Consider the following 22,929-nt stretch of genomic DNA (forward strand, 5'->3'; position numbering starts at 1 on the left):
GCTACAACAATTCACGCAATAGAGCATTGCTTGACACCAAAGTTCCAAACTTTCTCCTTGCTACTTTGTCCCTTCATGGTTTTGCAATGGATTGGTGAAGTAGCTTACAACTAGAGTTGTTGCCGGGGCCTATGGTTCATTTGGTGTTCCACGTATCCTAACTCAAGAAACACTTAGGGCCCTCAATTGTACCTTCACCGGGGTTTCCCCCTCTTGATCCACATGGTGCTTTTTGCATCAAACTAGAACGAATCTTATAGTGACAGATGACCAAGTTTCAAAAACAGCCCTCGATCGAACTTCTAGTCAAATGGAGCGGCGACCCTAAAGCAGACAGAAGGGGAAGCAGATGTTAAGCCTTTTAGGGTTCAAACAATTCACGACAACAATGGGTTGAAGTCGAAAGAAGGATAAAGCTTAATCACTTGTTTGTGTGTTTGCAAGCTATTTGCCGGTGGCCCTGTTCTTGGTTGTAGGTTTGTTCATAAACTATGGGCTTTATCTTTAGTTGTGGGCTTTATCTTTAGTTTAAATAATTGTGGTTATAGTTGTAATGGGTTGTGCCCATTATTGTGTTGAAGGCCACAACAATCATTTGCTTTGTTTTTTCTATGTTTCGTTGATGAAGCACTAAAATTGCATGATTAAGTTATTTAAGCGAACAAATTGTTTAATAAAAAATGATTTAAGTACTTAATTATGCAATAGATCACATTACTTGAGTCAATTGATACATTCTAGTAATTTGGTGCTTAAAAAGATTTATAATGTAATTGTTTCACATGAAACAAGACAAGCACCTCACATGCATGCAACACAAACTCACACATGCTAAAAGCAAACAAACTCACTCGGACATCACATGCACACAGCTGGACCCACAATAGCACTCAAACAAATCAGCACACATGCAGAACAGAAAGCAGAAAATTCAACCATGCAGCAGACCAAACATTCGGACTAGCACTAGCAGAACATGGACAGCACTTGCAGAAAAATCTTCAACACATGCAGATCATTCGGACAGCCAACAACAGACCATTCAGAAAAAAATAGATGCACATGCAGAACAGAAAAATCACATGATCAGCAGAAGATCCTTCGGTCAAACATGCAACACACATGCAGAAAAGTTACAACAAACAGCAATCAATGTGCAGAAAACATGGATCGAAAGTAGCAGGAGGAGTAGTCTTCGGTTGGCAGCTGTTTTTCTTGACTTTTGTCTTTCATTTTTCTGCTTGCTTTCGGTTTGGCAGCAAGAGCCGGAGAGTTTGAGTTTTTCTTCTTTCTTTTTGATTCGGCTAGCAGCAAATTTTCAAGGTTTTCTTTTGGTTTTACATTCGGGCAGCAAAGTAATGTAGAGGTTGGTGTGTGAAGAAAGTGAGGTGCCGTGATTAAAGGGGAGTGAAGAGTGGAAATTCGGTGGTGATTGATGGAATAAATTATTGTGATTGGAAGAGTGGTCGACTAGCAGCAGCTATATATATATATATATATATATGATGCTGGACGTGCTGAAAAAGGGGGGAATCGGTTGAAGGGAGAGAGAAGAGATAGGAAAGGGTGAAAGGGATAGGTGGAGAGTTGAGAGAATTGGAGATAGGTGCAGAATTTTCAACCAAGTGAGATAGGAATTGGCTGAGTTTGAATCCGTCGGTCCTAAGCAAACAAAAAGAGTGGAAAGTCATGAGAGAATAGAAGAGAGCAAGTCGGTTTCTTAATCTTTATTGGTTGGAATAAATTCATGTGTTGGAATTAAATAGAGTGGGGACTTGTGAGTGGAGAAAGAAACATGATTGATGCTTGAGTTTAACGTGGAGTTGAAGCGGTTGGAGTTTTATTTTTTTTGCTTCTTCATGTTTTTCGCTTGGCATATGGTGGGGCTGAAACTTCTTCTTGATGAATATCTTTTAATTTCAATTTCTGTTTTATTGTGAGCTTTATTCCTCTATATCAATTGGATTTCAGATTTTGTTGTTTCTAAGTTATTGCTTAGTATTTCTTGTGTTAGTTATTTAATGGAGAATGCTTATGTGATTTCTATAGTGTTTGTAATGAATATGTTTGGCTAAATTTTCATACTAAGGTTAGAGGTGAAGTTTAATGATTTAAATATTGTTTCCGAATCCACGTAAAATCTATTTTACGAGCTTGATTGATTGAAAGATTTTATTTGGATAATTTGATTATCTATATACTCGTCTTGATTCATTGTGATTTCTGAATACAGTGAATGCTTGAGGAATCCCTGTGGTATTCAAATAGATTTGTAAATGTTTTAATCATCAATCGTTCACGCTCAATCATAAGCGTCTGTTTTTCTCGATCTTAAATGCTAAATCTACCAATTAAACGGAATCATTATTCTAGTTTAATTGATGTAAATTGATCGGAAACAATATCATAAATTATTAGACGGATCCTCGAAACCTTAGTCTTTTTCCATTCATTTTATCATTTTAATTTGATTCATTTTATCAATTTTCATTTGATTGCACGTTTCTTTTAGTAATTTCGTTTCATTGTCTGAATTTATTTTCTTTATCACAAAAGTCAATCCATGTGGATTCGATCCTGTAAAATACTACAACACCTGTATACTTGCAGGTAAAACTGCACGAGATTCTTGATTCATTAATTTGAGTTAGAGTTTAGTCGCAACAAGTTTTTGGCGCCGTTGCCGGGGATTGCAACGTGTGATAATTTTTTTTTTTTTTTATCTTAGAAATCTTTTGCTAATTGTTTTTTTTATATTCTTTTTGTAGGTACAATTTTTCACGAAAAAAAAAACAGAGCATGTAACATTGCTTCCATACTCATACCATTTGGTAATCTCGTTTCAAAAGAAAAAAAAAAATTTACTTTATTGCTTGTTTTGCATTTTATTTTTTCTTTGATCAATCCTCTATGATGAATGATCTCGTGGCAACGTGATCAAACGGGTAGATTGAGAAGAGAGGAAATCATTTTAAGTGAATTGGTTGATATTTTGTCAGGTGATTCTAAAAATCTCAATCTAATACCATGGCTGACAATCGTAGTGTTCATGACGAACTAGAAAATGAAGAGGCACAAAATAATCCGCAAATGAGAACTTTGCGTGAATATTTGCAGCCTATAAGGATAAGTACTCCATCTTGTATGATTTTTCCTATGAATATGGAAAATTTTGATTTAAAACCGGGAGTAATCCAATTACTTCCCAAGTTTCATGGCTTGGATTCAGAAAATCCTTATTTGCATCTAAAAGAATTTGAAGAAGTTTGTGCAACTTTACAAAACCAAACTATCAATGATGATGTTGTTAGATTAAAGTTGTTTCCATTCTCTTTGAAAGAAAAAGCTAAAAATTGGTTGAACTCCTTGAGACCAAGATCTATTGGCACATGGCAAGAAATGCAAAGAGAATTTCTAAAAAAGTTTTTTCCTACTCATAGGACCAACACTCTTCGCAGAAATATTATGAATTTTTCTCAAAAGGAAAATGAAACATTTTTTCAGTGTTGGGAACGTTTTAAAGAATTGTTGCTAACTTGTCCACATCATGGCTATGAAACTTGGCGCACCATTAGTTTCTTCTATGAAGGTTTAACATCTCAAATGCGTCAGTTTGTAGAAATGATGTGTAATGATGATTTTCTAAATAAAGATCCTGATGACGCTTGGGACTATTTTGACCAGTTAGCTGAAAATGCCCAATCTTGGGATAACACAGATCGTTCTGATCGGTCAAATAAGCCCAAACTCAGTGCCATGTCTCAAGAAGGTATGTATGTTCTTAAAGGAAATGATTATGTGAATGCTAGAATAGCAAGTCTGACAAGAAAAGTCGAAGCCATGGAACTTAGGAAGGTAAATCCGGTTAAGGCCAGTGAAAAAGAAGAAGAAAATTGTGGCATTTGTGAGATTAGTGGACACCTAACTCAGGATTGTCCAACAATCCCCGCTTTTAAAGAGGTGTTGCACGAACAAGCAAATGTCATGAATTCTTATAGAAGACCATTTTCGTCCCCATATTCGGAAACATATAATCCTGGATGGAGAAATCACCCCAACTTTAGTTGGAGGAATGAATCCAATCAAAATCAAAATCCTCAAGGGCCATCTTCTTCTAGTCCTTATGTGCCTCCACATAAGAAAACCCTTGAGGAAACATTACAGGCTTTTATGCAGGGACAAGCAAATATCAACACTCAGACAATGCAGGCCATTACTGAGATGAGAAGTTCTATCAGCGACTTGACCTCTGCATTACATGCTCAAGAAAAGGGTAAGTTTCCTGCTCAACCTCAGCCAAATCCAAAAGGTAAATTTGAGGTAAGAAATTCAAATCCCTCTGATTCAAAATTTGAACATGCCAAGTCCATCACCACTCTACGCAGTGGAAAAATAATTGATAAGAGTATTTCAACAACGAAAGTTGATGAGACCAACAACTCTTTAAATTTCAAGAGTGATGGTGAACTTGAGAAGGTTGAATTAGATGTGCCTGTGAAAGCCCCAATACCTGCACCATTTCCCCAAAGATTGCAACATTCTCACAAATTGGTTCAAAATGCTGATATTCTTGAAATTTTTAAACAAGTAAAAATCAACATTCCTTTGTTGGATGCAATCAAACAGATTCCTTCATATGCTAAGTTTTTGAAAGATTTATGCACAGTGAAGCGTACGATGAAGGTGCAAAAGAAGGCTTTTCTCACTAAGCAGGTAAGCGCCATCCTCCAGAACAATTCTCCACCAAAGTACAAAGACCCAGGTTGTCCAACAATTTCCTGCGTGATTGGAAATTTTAAAATTGACAAAGCTTTACTTGACCTCGGAGCTAGTGTTAACCTCCTACCCTACTTGGTATATGAGCAGTTAGGTCTTGGTGAGCTTAAACCCACCAAGGTAACACTCAAACTTGCTGACCGTTCAATTAAAATACCGAGAGGGATAGTTGAGGATGTGCTAGTTCAAGTAGGAAAATTTTATTTTCCAGTGGATTTCATTGTTTTGGACACGGAACCTGTTTTTGATGTTTGCACTCAAATTCCTATAATTTTGGGAAGGCCATTTCTTGCGACCTCAAATGCTTTAATAAATTGTAGGAGTGGTGTGATGGTAATTTCTTTTGGCAACATGACTTTGGAGTTGAATATTTTCAATATTTGTAAACAACCTGGTGATGATGATGATGTGCAGGAAGTAAATCTGATCCAAACTCTTGTTCAAAATAAATTTGATTTGTTAAGTTTTTCTGACCCTCTTGAGGCTTGTTTGGTTCATGGTGAAAATTTTGATGATGATTCTGTGCTTGCATCTATGAATTTTTTGCTAGAATCTACTCCTATAATGGACACTGATAAATGGAGAACACGTTTTGAGGAATTACCACCTCATGATGTCGTGTCTCTCCCTTCAAGTGTGCAAACACCAAAACTCGACTTGAAACCTCTACTTGCTGATCTCAAATATGCATTTTTAGGCCAAGCAGAGACATTACCAGTGGTCATTTCATCAAGATTGGATGAAATTCAGGAGAAAAAATTAATTGGTGTTCTCATTGAACACAAAGAGGCAATAGGATGGACCATAGCTGATATCAAAGGTATCAGTCCTTTGATTTGTACCCACAGGATTTATCTAAAGGACAATTCTAAACCCTCTAGAGAAATGCAGCGTAGACTGAACCCCAACATGAAAGAAGTTGTCAGAGCAGAGGTGTTAAAACTTCTGGATGTAGGGATCATTTACCCTATTTCTGACAGCAAATGGGTTAGTCCCACGCAAGTGGTACCCAAGAAATCTGGTGTGACTGTAGTTAAGAATGCTAACAATGAATTGATCCCAACTAGAGTTACTACTGGTTGGCGTATGTGCATTGACTACAGAAAACTGAATTCTGTCACCAGAAAGGATCATTTTCCCCTACCATTCATGGATCAAATCATTGAACGTGTAGCGGGCCATAAGTTCTATTGCTTCCTAGATGGTTATTCTGGATATAACCAAATTGAGATTGCTCCTGAAGATCAAGAAAAGACCACTTTTACATGTCCATTTGGTACCTTTGCATATCAAAGGATGCCATTCGAACTTTGTAATGCTCCTGCTACATTTCAACGATGCATGATGAGCATATTCAGTGACATGGTAGAGCATTTCGTTGAAATATTCATGGATGATTTTTCTATTTTTGGTGATTCATTTGATGAATGTTTGACTCATTTGGAAAAAGTGCTGATTAGATGCAAAGAAAAGAATTTGATTTTAAATTGGGAGAAATGTCATTTTATGGTCACTCAAGGGATTGTTCTTGGTCACATTGTTTCTTCTTAAGGTTTTGAAGTGGACAAGGCCAAAATTGAATTAATTTCTAAATTGCCCATCCCAAAGAACATCAGGGATATCAGATCTTTTCTAGGTCATGCAGGTTTTTACAGGAGGTTCATTAAAGGCTTCAGCACAATTTCTAGACCTTTGTGCAATTTATTGTCAAAGGAAAATTCTTTTGTGTGGACTGATGATTGTGAGTTAGCTTTTACAAAGCTAAAAGGTATGTTGATTTCAGCCCCAATTATACAATCACCTGATTGGAATTTACCATTTGAGATTATGTGTGATGCTAGTGATTATGCTGTTGGAGCTGTGTTGGGCCAACGTAGGGACAAAAAGCCTTGTGTTATTTATTATGCAAGTAGAACTTTAAACAGTGCTCAAATGAATTATTCAACAACTGAAAAAAGAGCTACTTGCAGTAATTTTTGCACTTGACAAATTTCGCTCTTATTTGATTGGATCTCAAATTGTCATCTTTACTGATCATGCTGCGTTAAAGTACCTTTTAGCGAAAAAAGATGCAAAGCCCAGGTTGCTTAGATGGATCCTTTTGCTGCAAGCATTTGATCTGATAATCAAAGATAAAAAAGGAGTTGAGAATGTTGTTGCTGATCATCTGTCTAGACTTGTTCTTTCAGATTCCATAGAGACAGTTCCTATTAAAGACACATTTCCAGATGAGCAACTCTTTGGTATATCTCAAGTGCCATGGTACGCTGACATTGCTAATTTTCTTGCTACAGGTGAGATTCCTCACATTTGGACTCAACAAGATAAGAGGAAATTTTTTGTGGAGGTAAGAAAATTCTTTTGGGATGATCCATATCTGTTTAAATATTGCCCAGATCAGATAATTAGACGATGTGTTCCCAATAACGAATTTCAAAGTGTGATATCTTTTTGTCACTCTGGGGCATGTGGTGGCCATTTTTCTGAAAAGAAAACTGCTTTTAAAATTTTGCAATGTGGCTTCTATTGGCCTACCATTTTCAAAGACACCCATGAATTTTGTAAAACTTGTGAGCGCTGTCAAAAATTGGGAGGGATTACCCGCCGGAATATGATGCCATTAAATCCAATCTTGATTGTTGAAATATTTGATTGTTGGGGCATTGATTTCATGGGACCCTTCCCAGTTTCTTTTGGCAATCTCTACATTTTAGTAGCTGTGGATTATGTGTCCAAATGGATTGAGGCTATTCCATGCAAAAACAATGACCACAAAGTGGTACTGAAATTTCTGAAAGAAAATATTTTATCAAGGTTTGGAACACCTCGAGCCATTATCAGTGATGGGGGTAAACATTTTTGTAATAAGCCTTTCGAGGCCTTAATGCGAAAATATGGTATTATCCATAAGGTTGCTACCCCTTATCATCCACAGACAAGTGGGCAAGTTGAGGTATCTAATCGGGAGATCAAAAAAATTTTGGAAAAGACGGTTAACCCAAGCCACAAAGATTGGTCTTTACGACTAACTGGCGCACTTTGGGCATACCGTACTGCTTTTAAAACCCCGATTGGTATGTCCCCATTTCGACTCATTTTTGGAAAGTCATGTCACTTACCTGTGGAATTGGAACACAAAGCTTATTGGGCAATCAAGAAATTTAATTTTGATTTGGATAAAGCTTGCTCTCTTCCTAAGTTTCAGCTTAATGAGTTAGAGGAAATCAGGAATGAAGCTTACGAAAATTCTCGTATTGCCAAGAAGAGAATGAAAATTTTTCATGACAAAAATATTTTTTGAAAATCTTTTGAGCCTTCACAAAAAGTTTTGTTGTATAATTCAAGGCTCCATTTGTTTCCTGGCAAACTTCGATTCCGATGGATTGGTCCCTTTGTTGTAAAAACTGTTTATCCTTTTGGGGCCATTGAGATAGAAAATCCAGAGAATGGTAATGTTTTTAAGGTTAATGGACAAAGGTTGAAACCATTTTTGGATGATTTTACTCCAGAGGTTGAGTCCACTACTCTAGAGGATCCTGCGTATCAGAATTAATTTCTGATTCCTCATTGTATATACCGTATGTGTTTGTTTTGTTTTTCCTTCTTTTGTTTTCTTTTGTGTTTTTAATTTTGACAGAAATCTACTCTTTGTGTGCACTCGAGTATCTCAGGTGAATTCTTTCCTCTCTGTTTAATCATTTTCGTCTCAATATATGTTCTGCAGTGTTTATCTTGCTCCAATTCATGTCTGTATAGCATACACCATCGAATATTCAATTGCTGAACATTGAGGACAATGTCACATTTAGTTGGGGGGAGGGTTTTCTGTTAAAATTGTGTTAAAATTCTCTTAAAAATGTGTTAAAAAAAAAAAGATTTGTTGAGGTCATGAAACATGTGGAATGTAGTGCAAATATGAGTATATGTCAAAAGAGGGACTTATCCATTTTATTTAGTTGTTAAACCAAGAGAAAGATGTTAAAAGTTTTGCTAAAACACACACAACACATACCCGGAAGGCCTAGAAAGACTACATTGAGTCATTGTTGGTTGATTTACACTTCAATTGTTTGAGACTCTAATGAACCATATCCTAATGGCTTAGGAAGAAATCTGAAATGAATTAAATGAGAAAAGGGACAAGACAGGGATCCAAAAAAAAAAAAAAATCCTTTAGGTAGACTAGTGGTAAGGGCTGACTTGTGAAAGTGTGGGTAGGCGCACATTCATAAGTCTGATTCCCCCACTAGGAAATTTAAAAACATAAAAAAATAAAAATTACGTTTGTGTAGTGGAAAAGGCTGCCTATTACCGGGGTCCTTACAAAAAAAAAGTAGGCGCCTTTCAAAGTGTAATAGCGTGAAAGCCGCCACTACAATGGTTTTGAATTAGAGTAAGACCATGTGGTTTTCTCAGATTGGTTGTTGTGATTGAAACTGTTAATGTCTCTTGGTAGTCGATCTTGGAATTCTAACCCCATTCCCATGCACTTGAAAGAAAGCAAGCTTTGTTACATGTAATTCCCTTGGTTGATTAACTAAATTGTGTATAAATCTCTTAGTTGATACAAAATTCAAATTAATCTATCTCCAGTGTTCTTAAACTCAACAAGTCTATTTCATAGCATGTGATTTTTTTTTTTTTTTTTGGATTTTCTGAAATTGTAGTTGGTAATCTCACCTTTGCATGAATTCATTTGCTTTGTTTGCTAGAGTCTAGCAATAAGCTAGTTGGGGGGTGTGATGAAGCACTAAAATTGCATGATTAAGTTACTTAAGCGAACAAATTGTTTAATAAAAAATGATTTAAGTACTTAATTATGCAATAGATCACATTACTTGAGTCAATTGATACATTCTAGTATTTTGGTGCTTAAAAAGATTTATAATGTAATTGTTTCACATGAAACAAGACAAGCACCTCACATGCATGCAACACAAACTCACACATGCTAAAAGCAAACAAACTCACTCGGACATCACATGCACACAGCTGGACCCACAACAGCACTCAAACAAATCGGCACACATGCAGAACAGAAAGCAGAAAATTCAACCATGCAGCAGACCAAACATTCGGACTAGCACTAGCAGAACATGGACAACACTTGCAGAAAAATCTTCAACACATGCAGATCATTCGGACAGCCAACAGCAGACCATTCAGAAAAAAACAGATGCACATGCAGAACAGAAAAATCACATGATCAGCAGAAAATTTTTTGGTCAAACATGCAACACACATGCAGAAAAGTTACAACAAACAGCAATCAATATGCAGAAAACATGGACCGAAAGCAGCAGGAGGAGTAGTCTTCGGTTGGCAGCTGTTTTTCTTGACTTTTGTCTTTCATTTTTCTGCTTGCTTTCGGTTTGGCAGCAAGAGCTGGAGAGTTTGAGTTTTTCTTCTTTCTTTTTGATTCGGCTAGCAGCAGATTTTCAAGGTTTTCTTTTGGTTTTACATTCGGGCAGCAGAGTAATGTAGAGGTTGGTGTGTGAAGAAAGTGAGGTGCCGTGATTAAAGGGGAGTGAAGAGTGAAAATTCGGTGGTGATTGATGGAATAAATTATTGTGATTGGAAGAGTGGTCGACTAGTAGCAGCTATATATATATATGATGCTGGACGTGCTGAAAAAGGGGGGAATCAGTTGAAGGGAGAGAGAAGAGATAGGAAAGGGTGAAAGGGATAGGTGGAGAGTTGAGAGAATTGGAGATAGGTGCAGAATTTTCAACCAAGTGAGATAGGAATTGGCTGAGTTTGAATCCGTCGGTCCTAAGCAAACAAAAAGAGTGGAAAGTCATGAGAGAATAGAAGAGAGCAAGTCGGTTTCTTAGTCTTTATTGGTTGGAATAAATTCATGTGTTGGAATTAAATAGAGTGGGGACTTGTGAGTGGAGAAAGGAACATGATTGATGCTTGAGTTTAACGTGGAGTTGAAGTGGTTGGAGTTTTATTTTTTTTGCTTCTTCATGTTTTTCGCTTGGCATATGGTGGGGCTGAAACTTCTTCTTGATGAATATCTTTTAATTTCAATTTCTGTTTTATTGTGAGCTTTATTCCTCTGTATCAATTGGATTTCAGATTTTGTTATTTCTAAGTTATTGCTTAGTATTTCTTATGTTAGTTATTTAATGGAGAATGCTTATGTGATTTCTATAGTGTTTGTAATGAATATGTTTGGCTAAATTTTCATACTAAGGTTAGAGGTGAAGTTTAATGATTTAAATATTGTTTCCGAATCCACGTAAAATCTATTTTGCGAGCTTGATTGATTGAAAGATTTTATTTGGATAATTTGATTATCTATATACTCGTATTGATTTATTGTGATTTCCGAATACAGTGAATGCTTGAGAAATCCCTGTGGTATTCAAATAGATTTGTAAATGTTTTAATCATCAATCGTTCACGCTCAATCATAAGCGTCTGTTTTTCTCGATCTTAAATGCTAAATCTACCAATTAAACGGAATCATTATTCTAGTTTAATTGAGGTAAATTGATCGGAAACAATATCATAAATTATTAGACGGATCCTCGAAACCTTAGTCTTTTTCCATTCATTTTATCATTTTAATTTGATTCATTTTATCAATCTTCATTTGATTGCACGTTTCTTTTAGTAATTTCGTTTCATTGTCTGAATTTATTTTCTTTATCACAAAAGTCAATCCCTGTGGATTCGATCCCGTAAGATACTACAACACCTGTATACTTGCAGGTAAAACTGCACGAGATTCTTGATTCATTAATTTGAGTCAGAGTTTAGTCGCAACATTCATTCTGTTATTTGTTCCATTTTTTGAGATTTACATAGATGAGAAATTCAAGGCTTCATGCCAACAGTAGAAGTGCAAATTTTCTTGAAAATTCAAAATAGCAATTTCCTTTTTTCTACATTTACTCAATTTTGTTTATGTGATTGTTTGGATTCTTATCATTATTGTCCAATGTTGTTTTCTGGATTTTTTTCCTTTTACCTTAACGCAATATATCACTCCATTAATTGAATGAAATGACCTATTTTGGAATTGACTGAAACTCATTAGTTCCCAAGTTGCCCAAAAAGAAATCACTTTATAAAGTTTACTTTTACAACCTTTGTATTTGAACTGATTTGACTAATCTCTGAGGAGAAATGAAATTTCTTTTTTTTTTTATCCATGCAACATTCCATTAATTTAGTTCCATTTTACAATCACCCCTGTAGCTAATTGCTTCTAAAGCATTATGCTTTTTCATAACTCTTTCTATTGATCTTTCTCTTTAGATTCCTCTTCGACATCTGTCACTAATTGTAGCATGGCAATCTCACTGGCAGAAAATTCCATATCAAAGTTTGAAACCAAACCAAATTCAAATGGCAACAACACCGGCTTAGGTCTCGGAAATGCACACCTTTTGACCACATGATCTTTATTTTCGTACACAGTTTCGACCCTGCAAGGGAATTTGGAAGAAGTTGAAGATGGGCAAGATGAAATATTGGAAGCCACACCAGTAGTAGTGCTGGCACTAGGACCAAAAGTAGCAGCACTGGAAGTCACACCACCATTAATAGTACTACCAATGGTAGCGATAATGGATGGCTGGGCCTGGCGTAAGAGCCATTCTATGGTCTCGCCATCAGTTTTGTAACCAAGCTCGTGAGTAAGTTGAAAGACACGAGCAGCGCAGATTGGTGGTAGTCGGATGCGGCGGTCCCTGCCATTAACCTTGGAGTGACGGTCTTTTGATGCGGCCTTACATGGAAGGAGCTTGGCTCTTGAGGCACTTGGTGCTATTGGTTGGGATTTGGATGTGGGTTGATTGTTTGAGGAATTAGAGAGTTTCATCTTCAAATCAATTATTCTCTCCAATTCCATATGTTCTCAATGTATGGTTTTGGGGTTTATATAATGTTGAGAAAGATAGAGAGGTTTGAATGTGCTTTCTTTCTTCATAATTAGTACTGACTGAAATGATACTTTTTATTGGTGAAATGATCTATGTAATATTGTTTTATGGTTCTTCTTGCAATTTTTTATTAAATGTTATTAAATGTTTGCTTTTTGGGAATGCTAGCTAATGGTAATGTGAACCGTTGGATTGTGAGTTAATTAATATATGCTTGAATCCAATGGCCAGTAAATTCATGATGTGCTATATGGGAAGGCCAGTGATATCTGCTTTGGTTACTATAAATGGAAATGCATTAGTTTTGTTAATAAGTCTTTGTCTTCTTTCCAATTAATTTTTCAGATTTACTCATTTATGACCTTACTTCACCAAAGCCTGGGCATGCATCATCCTTTGTTGTCGTTATTAAAGTTTGTAATCACCATTAATGTAAAGTTATCCTCTCATAATTAATAGGGATAAATGACCAATAATCTCTATGCGTTACCTCTGTTATAAATTTAGTTCATCCTATTTAATCAAAGATACTTTTCACTTTCTAAAGTCACCATATGTTGAAGTTTTCTTCTTCTTAAAAAAATTAAAATAAAATAAAAAATAAATTATAATAATTTTAAATTAAAAAATGTAAAAAATAAAACCTTGGTCGTGTGTGGCAAATAAGTGTTGTTTTCCAGCCACCAATAGTCTCTGGACCAAGCGAGTTTGATCGCCACAGCGAAACGTGTTATACATCTTAGTTATACTAGCTTAGAAATGCACGTGCTTGCTTCCCATGGAGGCAAAGTGCTCCCACCAAAGCAAGCGATGCGGGGAGGGAAAGTGCCCACTACCAGGTGAGCATCATGGAGAGCACCAAGGGAAGCAAAGTGCCCTCCAGTTATGTGTGCACCACAGTTGGAAAAATGCTTGTATTCCCAAAGGGCACCACAAGAAATAAAGTGCTTGCCACTAAAGTGTGTACCATAGAAACAAAAGTGCTCAAACCCCAGACAAGCACCAAGGGAGTTAAAGTGCTCACCACCTAGACGAGCACAACAGGAGGCAAAGTCCTTGTCTTATACGACGAGAATCATGGGTGGCAAAGTGTTTACCACCTCAACGAGCAACATGGAAAGGGAAAGTACCCATCATCAAGCTGAGCACCATGGGAGACAAAGTGTTCATACCTCAGATGAACACTATAAGAGGCAAAATGCTCACCCCTAAATAAGCACCAAGAAAGTTAAGTGCTCATCAAGGTGAAATGGAAAGTACTCATTCTCCAGTCAAACAATGTTGAAATGGAAAGTGCTCAGACACTAGGCGAGCACCACAGGAGTGAAAATGGTAGCCACCTCGGTGAGAACCATGGAAATGGAAAATGTTTGTACCCAAGCAAGCACATGGGAGCCAAAGTACTCATGCGCCAAGCAAGCAACGGGAAAAGGGAAAGTGCTTGTACACCAGTTGACCATATTGGGAGGCAAGGTACTTGTACCTTAATCGAACACTATAAGAGGCAAAGTGCTCACCTTCAAAGGTGAGAGCAACAAGGAAGTTAAAGTGCTCCCCACCAACTCGAAATGAAAGTTACCATCACCTAGGAGAGCACCATGGGAGGCAAAAGTGCTCATCACCTAGGCGGAGTAGCTTGAGAGCAAAAGTGTTTGCCACCCAGGGCGCACCATGTGTCGATCTAAACACACAACAATGCTATGGTCCATCTCTTGGGGTCTATCTGAACCCACGTCGATGTCGTGGTCCATCTCTTTGTTGATCTGGATGCACACGTCGCTGTGGTCCATCTCTAGGTAGGTGTTGACCCCCAGTAGTGTTGTGAGTCTATCAGTGGGTCGATATTGACACAAGGCACTGTTGTTGCCATGCGTCTCTACATTGTTGGCTACTCCCTGCTCACACTGTTGGTTGCCATGTGTCTTTCACCCTTGGTGCCTTAGCCTTCTCTTCGTGACACAACATTACTACTCTCATCTATTATTGATTGTGCTAATTGTGGGTCACTAGTTTTCATGTTTGGGTGATGTTTTCAGGGAGCAAAAAGGAATAGGAGAATAAGCAATTACATTTTTTATATTGAAGGAAGACAGCAAAAAGAATGAATAAGAAAACCACTTTTGTGGCAAGACTCTCGATATAAACAATAATGGGGAGAGAAAAAGAAGAAACTTTGCAAGTAAAAGGGTCCCCCATAAAGCTATAACGGATATAGCTATAATGGGTATACCTATAACAAGTTTGGTGCAGCAACCTGAACTAGCTATAATGGATTCTAATGCTTTAGTTACGGATTCTCAAATATTTTCAAGGGTAATCAAAATGGTAATAGAGATCCTAGGAGAGGATGCATGAGAGTTACATGATAATAATGGGATGCACCCCCAAGAAGATCCTCCAAGTGTGGAGGACATTTGTATGGAAGGGACGTCTATGTTGGATCTAGAACTTGAGCTTCCATCGGATGTCTTTCCTCAGGAGAAAGATTATTTAACCGAAGCTAAGGGTCATGTTTCTAAGAAAAAATACAAAAAAAAAAAAAAAAATAGAAGAAGAAGAAGAAGAAGAAGAAGAAAGAAAAAAAAAAAAAAAAAAAAAGCAGTTTGCAAAAGTAAGGAGCTCTTCTTGAGTTTTTACCCGTACAACTAAATTTTCTCTATGATTGGATCCATTTTTGTATGGAATATTAGAGGGATAGGTACCTCTAAAGGTTAGTTAAAGAAGCTAATGGGCACTCTTAAGCTAGATATTGTTGTTCCTTTTGAGCCGTTTCAAAGTTTTGATAAAGCACAAGGTTTGATGAGATGCTTGCGCTTTGAGAATGGTATTTCTAATGAAGAAGTGGATGGGAAAGTTTGGACCTTCTAGACTAATGCAATGATGGTGCAAATTGTTAGCATGAGTTCTCAATTTATTTCGATTCGTGTCAAGGCGAGTCATCAACAGTTTTTGTGTAATTTCATATGAAAAGTGTAGTCGTATTGAGAGACAGGAATTATGGGATGATCTTAGTTCGCATCGTCTTGGGGTTGAGTCTTGCTTATTTGCAAGAGATTTTAATGTTATTCATAGTGACTCGGAAAGAAGGGGTGGCCATCCAAGGCATCAGGTTTCAATGGAAGAGTTCAACAGTTGGATACATCAAGGTGGCTTGATTGAAATGAAAACCAAGGGTAGAAGATTTACTTGGTACAACGGTCAAAGTGGTCTTGCAAGAAGCTGGGCAAAGCTAGATCGAGTTTTTCTTGATGCCACTTTATTATCTTAGTTTGCTAATGCTGTTTATTCCTACTTACTGAGATTGACATCGGATCACTGCCCGATGCATATTGTTCTCACCACATATCCTTTTTCTTATGACCCTTCTCTGTTTCGATTCCAACAAATGTGGGTTGATCATCCAGATTTTATGGCTTGTGTTCAGAGAGCTTGGATGGGTCCGGTTGCAAGTATGGGATTGTGGAAACTTGCTAATAAATTAAAAAAAGTTTGGGTGGCTCTTCATGAGTGGAATAAGGTGATCTTTGGTTTGACTATGGCTAGGATTGATCAGCTTGAGGAGCAAATAGAGAGGCTTGAAAACAGACTAATGCAAAGTTGGGATGAAGATGTTGATAGGAAGTTAAACTGGGCTTCTATGGAACTAGATTCATAGAGGCGTAGGGAGAATACTAGATTGGCGCATATGGCTAAGATAAAATGGAAAGTAGAGGGTGAATGTAACTCCACTTTTTTTTCATACTTATCTAGTGAACAAGAGAAGGAATACATTTCAGGTATGAGAGCTGTGGATGATGTTGTTTTTGAATTGCTGGAAGCTATTCACAAGGTGTCGTGGATTATCTTTTTGATTTCTTCAAGCAGGACCTTTCTAGGGACTTTCCAGATCTTTCTTATTTAATCTCGCTTATGATCTCTGATGAGGATAATGCCCGTATTTGTTGTACTCCTACTATGGATGAAGTTTTTGAGATTATTTATTCTATTCCAACAAATAGCTCTCCAATACCTGATGGTTTTGGTGTGAATTTTTTTAAGAGTTGCTAGAAAATTATGATGTTTACATATACTAAACTATCATAAATTTATTTATAAATATATTATTTTATAATAATTAGCTTATACTAGTATATTATTGAATTTAACTATATAAGTTCTAGTTATATAACTATATGGTTATATATTAGTATGTATGATAAATATACAGATAAATATATATTTTTATAACATATGTACAATATCTGAGTTGGATCCAGAATTTGAGGGCAAAATCATAATTAGAACATAAAATCGTAGTCAAATCAGATCGAAATTGGAGTTAACATCGGAGTCGGATTATAACCAGAGCATTAGAATCCGTTATAGCTAGTTGGGGTTGCTTTAAAGATAGGTTATAACGCATTAGAAAAGTTATAGCTAGTTTAGGTTGTATTATATCATTGTAAAAGATAAGTTAACGGTGCTAAATAGTTTAGGCCACCATATTTAAGGATGTAGGGGAGATAATAATTTTTAACATCTTTATTTTAAATAATAATGATATACCTCCAATTTTCTACAACTTTTTATAATTAATTTCACAGCCGATAAATATAAGTAAAATACCTTATTAAAAAATAAAAAAACTAAAATAGTTAAATAGTTATAACTTTTATTATTTTCTCTTAAAAATCTTAGACATTGGATCCATGCAAATACTCAAAGTGCTAGCATGCAGATTTCATGCATGTTTAAAATTACAGTAAGAAATATAATTTATAGCTTATAACTTAAATAATAACTTTTATTATTAAAAATTTATTTATTATTTGATAATTCTATATTTAAAGTATTTTTAAATATGTTACATTTATTTTGAAACAAATTAAAAAAATAATTTTTAAGGTAGAAATTACGATTATTTTAACTTTTAAAGATTGTGACTATATTTTTAAAAATTTGAAGTAGTAATTATCTAAAAATTATATATATATATATTATCGTCTACTAAAAATCGTTTTAAAATTCAAATCTTTTCACATTATTGAAAAAAGTATCTGAAACATATTTTTTAGTTTATTAAAAATGATTTAATATATAACACATAAATAATTTAATTTTTTAATAAAAAACTTTAAAACTATTTAAATTAATTTTTAATACTTTTACTAAAACTCCAAACAGACCGTCCATAGTTCCTTTTTTGGGCCTTCGAACCAAATCAAACCGAACTCGACGGTTCTGGAATTGGACGAAGCTTCTGGAATATGCTCTCTTCCAATAAAACTAAACCCTAAAGACCCAACACTCTCTAGCTGCCTCCTTATCCACACGACCGCTCTCTCACTGACCCACAACCCAAAAACCCTTAGCGTCGCTTATTGAGAAATGGCGTCGACTAACGCTATTTCTACAGCATCCATCTTCTGCTCCCCCAAACAGGTGCTTGTTTATCTTTCTGATTGGGCTCTTTTGGTTATTCCTTCGCCTTCGTAGAAAAAAATTCTGGGAAAAATAATATGCCTGCGCGTGGGGTGTGTATTGCGGGTTTGATAGTCTGGGCTGAAGGACCTGAAGAGGCTTAATGTTTTATCATGTAGTTTTGAGTTTGCTGGTTAAGAATATAATTGCTTTCCGTTTTTGTTATTGATGGAAATGAGAGAAATTGGAAGAAAATGTGAGGATTTTATCTTCTGGACACTGTTTTCGTTGTGTTCTAGGCTTGTTCTTGTATACGTTGCAATCTTTTCTAGTTATAATTTAGGAATTATTATGTTGGTTTTCATATTTATATGTATGCAATAATCAATGTTTGCAATGTGATAGGGCTTGAGGAGAAGGGGTTCTCAGCAGCAGAGCAACAGGCTAAATCTCAGGCAATCGAGCGGTAGATTTCATGTGAGGGCCGCTGCAAAGGAAATTGCATTCGACCAGAATTCAAGATCTGCACTACAGTCCGGAATTGATAAGCTTGCTGATGCTGTTGGGCTTACTCTTGGTCCTAGAGGTAACTTCTTGTTCTGGCTGTTTCCATCGTTAAGTGGAGTCTTACTGGTGACTTTACTGACATGGGAGCTAATCCATCAAGATTTCATAGTTATTGTTTTGTTGAGAAAGACTTCTGTAATCCCTGCAATTTTTCCCAATTGAAATGCGCCTTCAATTATCTTTAAATTATTTTTAGATGTAAATTAACGTCAATTTTCTTGGAAGGTTTTGTATATTTTTCCTTTCAATTGTTGTATGTTTTAAAGAGTTTTTTTGTTTTGTAGCAACTGCTCAATGCAGTTTGGGTTAACATCAATTTTCTATTTGATGTGTTTCTCTTTGGTATTTTGAAGGGAGAAATGTTGTGTTGGATGAATTTGGAAGCCCTAAAGTAGTAAACGATGGAGTCACAATTGCTCGAGCTATTGAGCTCCCTGATGCCATGGAAAATGCTGGTGCAGCACTCATTAGGGAGGTTGGATATTCATATTTTCCGTATTCTATGCTATGGTGTTTCTTTCTTCAATTTCCGTTTTTTCTATAACTGTATTCTACAGTTGACTAAGAGATGTCTTGGTTTTGTTATAATGTATTCACTTGTTTGTGTTGTGGGATATAGGTTGCAAGTAAAACCAATGACTCAGCTGGTGATGGGACAACCACTGCGTCAGTTCTTGCACGGGAAATCATTAAATTAGGTCTTTTGAGTGTCACTTCTGGTGCAAATCCAGTCTCTATAAAGCGGGGGATTGATAAAACTGTACTGGGCTTGGTAGAAGAGTTGGAGAAGAAGGCTAGGGCTGTCAAAGGTCGTGAAGATATCAAAGGTATTGTGTTTGTTTTATTATTATTTGAAATATTTGTTTATTTGGTGACGCAGTTTTTACTTCATTATTATTATTATTATTTTTTAATTTTGGATTTTCCTTTTGGGTTTTCTTTCCAGCTGTTGCAACCATATCTGCTGGGAATGATGATCTTATTGGGACTATGATTGCGGATGCAATTGACAAGGTTGGGCCAGATGGTGTTTTGTCGATCGAGTCGTCATCTTCATTTGAAACAACTGTTGAAGTCGAAGAAGGAATGGAGGTGAGTCTCTCTCTGTTTTTTTTTTTTTTTCCTAGACTGGGAGTTGATTTCTTGTTCGTGTGTAGTGCATAAGCATGCTTGTAATTTTTTGAGGCTCATCTGTCGATTTGGATCCTCTTGGTGCACAGATTGACAGGGGTTATATCTCCCCACAATTTGTTACAAACCCTGAAAAGTTGATTGCTGAATTTGAGAATGCTAGAGTCTTGGTCACAGATCAGAAGATTACTGCAATAAAGGACATAATTCCCTTGTTAGAGAAAACCACTCAGTTGAGAGCTCCATTGCTTATAATTGCAGAGGATGTCACTGGGGAGGCCTTGGCTACACTTGTTGTAAATAAGTTGCGGGGCATTCTCAATGTTGCAGCAATTAAGGCTCCTGGTTTTGGTGAGAGGAGAAAAGCCCTCCTTCAAGATATTGCTATTCTAACAGGTAGTTACATCTCATTGGATAGAAAGATTTTGGTTCTATATATTTTGCCTATCATATACTAATCTATAGTGGTACTTATAAAAGCTTTAATAATTTTAGTGGTTGGCAAATGAAATGGATATAATGGTGTCAGATATTTTTGGTCTGTCTGTGCTCTGCCTCTCTCTTTGGTTGCAAGTATATATTTCTAGTTTTAAATTTTAAGTAGGTTAAGGCCAATTTCTTCTCTTGGAATTTTGTTATACTAGTAGGTTTTGATAATTTTATTTAGTTTTTGATAAGTTAGTTGGTTTCGATATTGAAAGGCTTTATTGTGTTTGTAGTCTTTTACTAAAACATAACAGGGGTAAGGTGCGCCATATTATAGGAACAATGCTACTTCGTGGTGCTAATTTATGTTCTTGATCCATATTTCAGGAGCTGAGTTCCAAGCCAGTGATCTGGGTCTGCTTATTGAGAACACCTCAGTTGAGCAGCTTGGCTTGGCTAGAAAGGTGACAATCACCAAGGACTCCACCACCATTATTGCAGATGCTGCATCGAAGGATGAGTTACAAGCCAGGATAGCACAATTGAAGAAGGAATTAACAGAGACGGATTCAGTGTATGACTCACAGAAACTAGCTGAGAGAATTGCCAAATTGTCTGGTGGGGTAGCTGTAATAAAGGTGGGTGCTGCAACAGAGACAGAACTTGAGGACCGTAAACTCCGTATTGAAGATGCCAAGAATGCCACTTTTGCTGCCATAGAGGAAGGGATTGTCCCAGGTGGTGGTGCTGCACTGGTTCACCTCTCAACTCATGTTCCAGCAATTAAGGAGAAGCTTGAAGATGCAGATGAGCGGCTTGGTGCTGATATTGTGCAGAAGGTAAGAAGTCTGTTATATAACATGATAAACTACTGATGGAAGTTTTGTTTACGAGTAGCACATTGATTGAGGGCTGCTGCTAATTTAATTTGGTACTAGTTTTGGTGTAGAAAATATGCTATGTTAAGAATGTCCCACTGGCCAGTTTATTATGGCTGCAGCTTTTAAGAATGTGAGAAGCTAAACCAAGTTTTAGAATGGTAGTTGGGTTGCTTCTCAAAAGCCTTGAGCTGCATAAATAAACAGACTGAAAGCTTGCTCATACTTTTTAAAAGCTTGAAGCAGCCCCTGAAAAGCCACAGAAAGCCTCCACCAGAAAAATCTGGCATGCTCCAAGAAGTGGCTTTGGGTTGGATTTCTGCTAGGTTATAGAGAGCTGCAGTTATCCTTGAGGGGTGGGTGTTTGTGCTTCGTCGAAACAATCTGTCGTGCCACTAAATTATAGCAATGTCTTTGGTGCTGTTGGTCTATTAGGTGAATAATTTAGGTGAAATGGATTTGTTTATTCCTTACTTTGTAAGATTAATGTTTTCTTGGCGGGGTTGCTACTTTTTGATTGATGTGTTTAAAATGTAGGCACTGGTATCACCGGCATCACTGATTGCTGGAAATGCTGGAATGGAAGGTGAGGTAGTTGTGGAGAAGATAAAGTATAGCGAATGGGAAATTGGTTACAATGCAATGACAGACAAGTATGAGAACTTGGTGGAGTCTGGCGTTATTGACCCAGCAAAGGTGACACGATGTGCATTGCAGAATGCTGCTTCAGTTGCAGGGATGGTGCTGACCACCCAGGCCATTGTTGTCGAAAAGGCTAAACCTAAGACACCCATGGCTGCTCCCCCACAAGGACTTACAGTGTGATCTTCTCTCAAGAATTCATCAAAATACAAGTGTTGTTAGGATTTTAGGTTTGAAAGAGCGGTCCCATTGCGGTGAATTAAGAGGTATGTCATTTCCAAGTAGTAATAATTTGCCTTTTTTATTGTACGGATTTGGAATATTGTGATTTTGTAGTCTGGTATGTAATATCAATGGGGGAATTCGGAGGCTTTTCGGTATTTCGGTACTCATTGCCAATGTGGCAATATATAAATTAATGCGTAATACCACTCGGTCCGGATGGATGACAGTATTGACATGAAGGAACGAGATTAAATGAACCTTGAAACATCATGTATCAGCTCTCCTTTCCGACTTGGGGTGAGCTCTGAGAGTAATGCTACTTGAAACATCATGTATGACAATCGCTTAACACAATTGACATGGAAAACATGAATCAGTCCAAAAAAACAAAAATTGAAATTCGGAAAAATCTAAGCATGTTTAATGTTGCGTTTTGGATAATAAGGTGATTTTAGAGATTTTGTAGTAATAATAAAATAATGAATAGTTAACACTCTACTATCCAAATAGAGCAAATCATGCTTTTTTATTTTCTTTTTATTAAAGCATGTTGTTACAAATATCTAATTGAATTATATGTCTAATACAAGATGGTATTTCTTCTAATTCATAGAGATTACAATCAGTTTAGAAGGGTATCCTGGGCTAGCATGTGGATTACCATATATGAATCCATCTTTGTGTGACAAAATCTCCAAGTAACAAATTGTTGTAAGACCTGTTTTGTATCTTCAATGATTAATCCTCCTTGGCTCCAATCCATGATTGTCTTCTGTATTCTCTCCACCACTTGGAGTGAGTTTCCTTAGAAAATGACTGAGTGGAATTTAGCTTCTTTGAAAAAGAGCACTAACAACGTCACTGCATAACCTTTAGCAGTGAATGGGGAGAGGTTTAGATTTCTTTTTGCTCGGATGGTACCAAGAACTTGGCCATTACAGTCTTTGAGGATAGTCTCAATGCCTATTAAATCAGAGGTTGGTTTATTG

General features: G+C 36.6%; 2 protein-coding genes and 1 non-coding gene across 3 annotated transcripts; 1 reads left to right on the forward strand and 2 right to left on the reverse strand.

Annotated features, from left to right (window-relative positions):
- Positions 1-3,450: 3,450 nt before the first annotated feature.
- Positions 3,451-3,554, reverse strand: LOC122295246. Its single transcript, XR_006237908.1, has one exon. It is a non-coding gene; the product is annotated as a small nucleolar RNA R71 (small nucleolar RNA).
- Positions 3,555-11,846: 8,292 nt separating this feature from the next.
- LOC122293295 (transcription factor TCP7-like) lies at positions 11,847-12,621 on the reverse strand. The gene has a single exon (XM_043101827.1). The coding sequence runs from the start codon at positions 12,608-12,610 to the stop codon at positions 12,026-12,028; it is 585 nt and encodes a 194-aa protein (XP_042957761.1). The 5' UTR covers positions 12,611-12,621; the 3' UTR covers positions 11,847-12,025.
- A 5,299-nt stretch (positions 12,622-17,920) lies between these two features.
- Positions 17,921-22,210, forward strand: LOC122294406 (ruBisCO large subunit-binding protein subunit alpha). Its single transcript, XM_043103113.1, has 8 exons — positions 17,921-18,092; positions 18,477-18,657; positions 18,992-19,113; positions 19,258-19,465; positions 19,585-19,730; positions 19,859-20,165; positions 20,583-21,034; positions 21,611-22,210. Exons 1-8 carry the CDS (start codon positions 18,039-18,041, stop codon positions 21,896-21,898), a joined length of 1,758 nt encoding a protein of 585 aa, XP_042959047.1. The 5' UTR covers positions 17,921-18,038; the 3' UTR covers positions 21,899-22,210.
- Positions 22,211-22,929: the final 719 nt, after the last annotated feature.

Source organism: Carya illinoinensis, chromosome 14 (genome assembly GCF_018687715.1).
Source record: "Carya illinoinensis cultivar Pawnee chromosome 14, C.illinoinensisPawnee_v1, whole genome shotgun sequence".
NCBI classification, from domain to species: Eukaryota; Viridiplantae; Streptophyta; class Magnoliopsida; order Fagales; family Juglandaceae; genus Carya; species Carya illinoinensis.